Source organism: Triticum aestivum, chromosome 3B (genome assembly GCF_018294505.1).
Source record: "Triticum aestivum cultivar Chinese Spring chromosome 3B, IWGSC CS RefSeq v2.1, whole genome shotgun sequence".
In the NCBI taxonomy this organism is placed as follows: domain Eukaryota; kingdom Viridiplantae; phylum Streptophyta; class Magnoliopsida; order Poales; family Poaceae; genus Triticum; species Triticum aestivum.
Genome location: NC_057801.1, coordinates 801,324,785 through 801,329,639, shown reverse-complemented (window position 1 = coordinate 801,329,639; position 4,855 = coordinate 801,324,785). Strand labels below are relative to the sequence as shown.

At 47.5% G+C, this 4,855-nt stretch overlaps 1 protein-coding gene across 1 annotated transcript; it reads left to right on the top strand.

The window, feature by feature from the left end:
• Positions 1-1,537: 1,537 nt before the first annotated feature.
• LOC123066692 (protein IRON-RELATED TRANSCRIPTION FACTOR 2) lies at positions 1,538-4,315 on the top strand. Its single transcript, XM_044489729.1, has 3 exons — positions 1,538-1,916; positions 2,003-2,332; positions 3,872-4,315. Exons 1-3 carry the CDS (start codon positions 1,626-1,628, stop codon positions 3,965-3,967), a joined length of 717 nt encoding a protein of 238 aa, XP_044345664.1. The 5' UTR covers positions 1,538-1,625; the 3' UTR covers positions 3,968-4,315.
• Positions 4,316-4,855: the final 540 nt, after the last annotated feature.

Below are 4,855 nucleotides of genomic sequence, written 5' to 3'. Positions count from 1 at the left end.
TGGCGCATCACGCAAGGTCAAGGTGGCCTCTGGCTTGACATTATCCGGACTAAATACCTGCGTGGACAATCCCTAGCCTTCTGCCAGAAATCGGGCGGCTCTCAGTTCTGGCAGTCCATTGTCCAGCTTCTCCCAGTCCTCCGCATAGGAACCTCCATCTCGGTGGGTTCCGGTCTCTCGACGCTCTTCTGGTTTGATCGTTGGGCCGGGGACTCTCCCTTTGCGGCCCGCTTCCCTGTCCTCTTCTCTATCTCCGTGGATCCCATGATCTCTGTTGATAGGGCCCTTCTTGACTTAGGGCGCCTTGCTTTCCGGCAGCCTTTTGGGCCCACGGAATCCGCCGCCTGGTGTGAGTTTTTTGACTGCGTTGCTCTCCATGAGCCTTTGGTGGATGGTTGCCCTGACCTGGTGCGCTGGCGCCTTGAGCCGTCGGGCTAGTTCTCCACCAAGTCGCTCTACCTGGCCATTGCCCCCTCCTCCGCCCCCTTCCCCTGTCGATGGTTTGGTCCATCCGCGTACCCCTGAAGATTCACATCTTCATGTGGCAATGGATTTGCGGTCGGGTCCCGTCCGGGGTGGAGGTCCGCAAGTGCAATGGCCCGGGTACTGGCATCTGTCTGCTCTGTGGTGTTCCCGAAGACTCGAACCACATTTTCTTCTCTTGCGTCTCCGCCCAGTTCCTTTGGAGCTGCTTTCGCGAGGTGGTCGGTGGAAGTTGGTGCCACACCAATTTCCCGGACTTATTTGCTGAACTCCAGTTGTCCCCCGCGTCCTCTCGCAACATTAGGTGGCTTGAGGTTGGGGTCTTCGCCTGGACGCTCTGGACTGTTTGCAATAAGCTTGTGATCCAGCGTTCTCCCCTTCGCTGGGCTACTGACGCGCTATTCAAACTCTCGGGTTTCTTGCAGCTTTGGCGGCCGCTTAGCCCCCCCCCCCCCCGGACCGCGACGCCATCTCAGCCTTCATCGCCGACCTCCGCTCGATGGCCGTACGCTTGTCGCCGCCGCCTCCTCCGCCACCGCAGGATCCAGACTAGAGGCTCCCTTCGACCGGCGTGTGCTGTTTTCTTTTTATTTTTCTGGGCTTGTTGAGTTGTGCCCTCAGTAGAACCTGTGTACTTTGCCGTGAGACTTGGGTGTGTGTGTGTGGACATGCTTCTGTTTGTATGCTCTGTGGCGGTTTGCTTTATATATAAAGCGGGGCGAAAGCCTTTTTCGGTAAGGCCCCCTTGTTTTTGCCTGGCATTATTTGAGTTTATTTTGTATTGGTTGAACAGTTATTTATAACAAGTGAACTTGTTTGCATGTATATGGACAACTTCAAAAAATTGATAAGAGTTAATTGAGTGCTAGCTGCCAATCCCAAACAAAAATAAATGATAAGGTAACAACCCTTTACCTCGCTCTCATAATGTTCTCTGTGACTTCGACGTCCAGGCTAAATCAGTTCTCTGGAGTTCTGGACACTGTCGATCGTCTTCTCCCGCCCTATATAAATGGGAGGTCACCACTCCGGAACTTGCTCAAGCTGGCACCTGGCTACTACCACACTAGGTCCCCTCTCATCTCCACCATCATCTCTAACCTCTCAGAGATCAAGCAGAAGCCAGCTGCGACCTGCGAGCAATGGGGCACCAGCACCAGATGTTCAACGACCCCTTCGCGAGCAGCATGTCGTCACTGGAGGAAGACATGTTCTCCGGTGCCGGAGGCTACCACCACCTCACGCCGTCCATGCAGTGGCCGGGCTTGGATAACGACATACCGTCGGCGCCGGCTGCCAACAACGCCACCTCCTCCGGTGGCTCTGGATCACACCGCAAGATGAGTCACAACGCGTACGAACGTGACCGCCGCAAGCAGCTCAACGAGCAATATTCCTCCCTCCGCTCCCTCCTCCCCGACGATGATCACACCGTAATTAAATCGCTTAACTAAACCCAACTCATGTGAGAGATTCTGTACTGATCATCTGATCGATTTATTTTTTGCTACTGTCGCAGAAGAAGATGAGCATTCCGACCACGGTGTCGCGGGTGATCAACTACATCCCGGAGCTGCAGAAGGAGGTAGACCGCCTGGAGAAGAAGAAGGAGGAGCTGAGGCGGGGCAGCTGCGAGCAAGGCGCCATGAGGCAGAACACGGCCCCGATCGTGTCCGCCACCTGCCTCGACGACAGGGAGATCATGGTCCAGGTCAGCCTGGTGAGCACCATGGCGGGAGCTCTGCCCATGTCCAAGTGCATCAAGGTGCTGGAGAACCAAGGCCTTCGCCTCATAAATTCCTCGACTTCCGCGTTTCAGAACAGGACGTTCTACAGCCTCCATCTTCAGGTACACGTCTGCCTTTCCGTCCTGTTGTTGTGGTGGTCATCGATGCTTATGATTTGATCTTAACAAGTACTTGACGAGCTAAAAGCCTAAAACTCATCAATATAAAGCACTTCCTTTTCCGTGATGTTGATTGAGGTGTGGGTCTAGATAACATGATAGGGATTTATCTAAAGGGAATAAGAATTTGAGGAATTTTTTTCTGGTTGATCTTGTCGAGCCCTGTTACGGGCTATCTACCATAGAATTAAAACTATATTGAATTACTGATTCACTCTATAATTATCGACATTGTAGCAAGTTAGTTAATCTATTGTAATCTGAATGACGTTTGCTTCCGTATACCTCCATAACCCCCCCCCCCCCCTCCTCTCCTCCAAGGAAAGATTAAGATTGTTAACTGGTGGTGAATTTAAAATCTACCCCTTGAGTTTAAGATGGCAGCATAGTATGACGAACCGGGAATGGTACAGTTTGTTTACATTAACTGGATTATGCGAGGATGCAGCTAATGCAAGGAATTTGTATAACACACCATGTCAAACGGATCAAAATGGGTCTCTCCTCCACTAAAATGGTTCACAATTATAGCTTATGAGTTGGAAGTTAATTAAGTGAGGTTACATGTGCCCTCTACCCATATACAATACAGATTCCACAAAACCATCGTTCGGGGTTACATCTCTTATAGGCTCCGTAGGATTTGAACTATGAAGATGAACGTTCCTTGGTGGTAAATCATCACACCCTCATCAAAGAGGATGAGTTCGTTGTGTGTTCATCCTTTCTTTTGTCTTTTCGGCATGCAAAATACAAACACTCAGGTGGATGGGAATTTTGCTCCCTTGCATATCTTTTTTTCTTTGCGGGAAGCTTCCTCGCATAGCTGCTTAGGCTAGGGTCAGTTTATACTAGACTAAATGTTGGTGTGCTAGCATGTTGATCCTTCGTGGATAGACCAACATTGACCTCAATTGGTATTGGTTTTTATCTCACATCCTTTCAACCCCAACGAAAGGGGGAGTCATCATACTCGTGCCAATACAACTAATGGGATAGATCTAGCTTGTTGTATCTAGACTTATGCCAATGAACAAAAAACAGATAAATATTCCATGATGAAACACCAAAACTCAATGATATTGTGATTGTGCGGCCGATTGAATCGATTAACTACAGGAAGTGTAATAAGCAGACAAGGAAAATTCCCCTTAATTTGTTAGGACAGACGCAATCGAACGGATGGACCCTTCTCCTACCCTCCAGGCATCGACCCTACCACTCGTGACTATCAATAGCGCCGGTGAAAAATGGATATGTGGATGCATTTTTTCTGAATCTTCATGCATATTCCTACATGTTATCCGGTTTATCTAACAAACTAAGTAGTAACGCTACAGCTGTGTCAAAAAAAATATCTAAATTTTCACTAAATGCATGCGTGTGTGTATTATATATTATATATGATCCAACTTACGGGTGACAGAATGGAAATTGTATACAGAAGTACTTACAATTCTATCATATTTTGTATTGAAACAGAGAACCCAACGGACAATGAGCAAGGAGGGCCAAACATTTTGTAACGAATTGGAGAACGCTGTGAAGCAAAAGGCGGGACTACATCTACATCATTAGTAGATTATAACATAATAATGGTGCATGTCATCATACATAACGACCATGAATCAAAATGCATGCCATAGATATAGGACAAATAATCTAAGATAAATAGTACTGATGCATGCATGACAATATAATACAGTGTGTTCCATATAGCTAATATAGTGTATACATTTCTTGTCCTATATTTTCCTCTTCATCATGTACTCTGGCATGTGCACAACTTCGGGGTGAGTATAATTAGTACCCATGAAACAATGGAGAAAATAAATATAGAGATGGCCGCGAAGCAGTGGCATGCATAAAAGACAGGCCATTGTCGATGTAATTCTTCGTATAAATGAATATATAATGATGTTACAATGTCGAAAGCATGTGTGATTACTGTTTGCATATCGGTGTATGGCATGTTGTGCTTCTTGCTTGTTCGTGTTCAATTTTTTTAGGAGTATGAGAGAAACAGTTGCCGTTTGAAATTCAAGGTGGCTCGCTGCGAACCAGCGGTGTGGCTGTGGCTAGGTGCGCGCAGCCCAACTCGTTGGAGCAAAGGCCCGTGTGGAGTGGGGAGGAGCGACTGCTAAGCCAGCTGGATGACAAGGCACGCAATGTGCCCGGCCTAACAATGAACCGAAACGAGTTCGTAATTTCATTTTTGACAGAGTTTGTTATTTCTGGATTCACATAAGTTCAGACGATGTACCCAAAAAAATATAAGTTCGGACGTTCCTTTTCTCAAAAACAAAAATCAGACGTTGCAGACTACTCATCATATAAATCACCTAAAACACATCCTATAACTGTATCATACTCGGCATTCTTTTTCTAGCCCACCCCCCCCCCCCCCCTCCGGGGTAGCGAATCTATGGGGTTGTTTGGATGGGAGCCGTGAGCTGGAATTTCCTA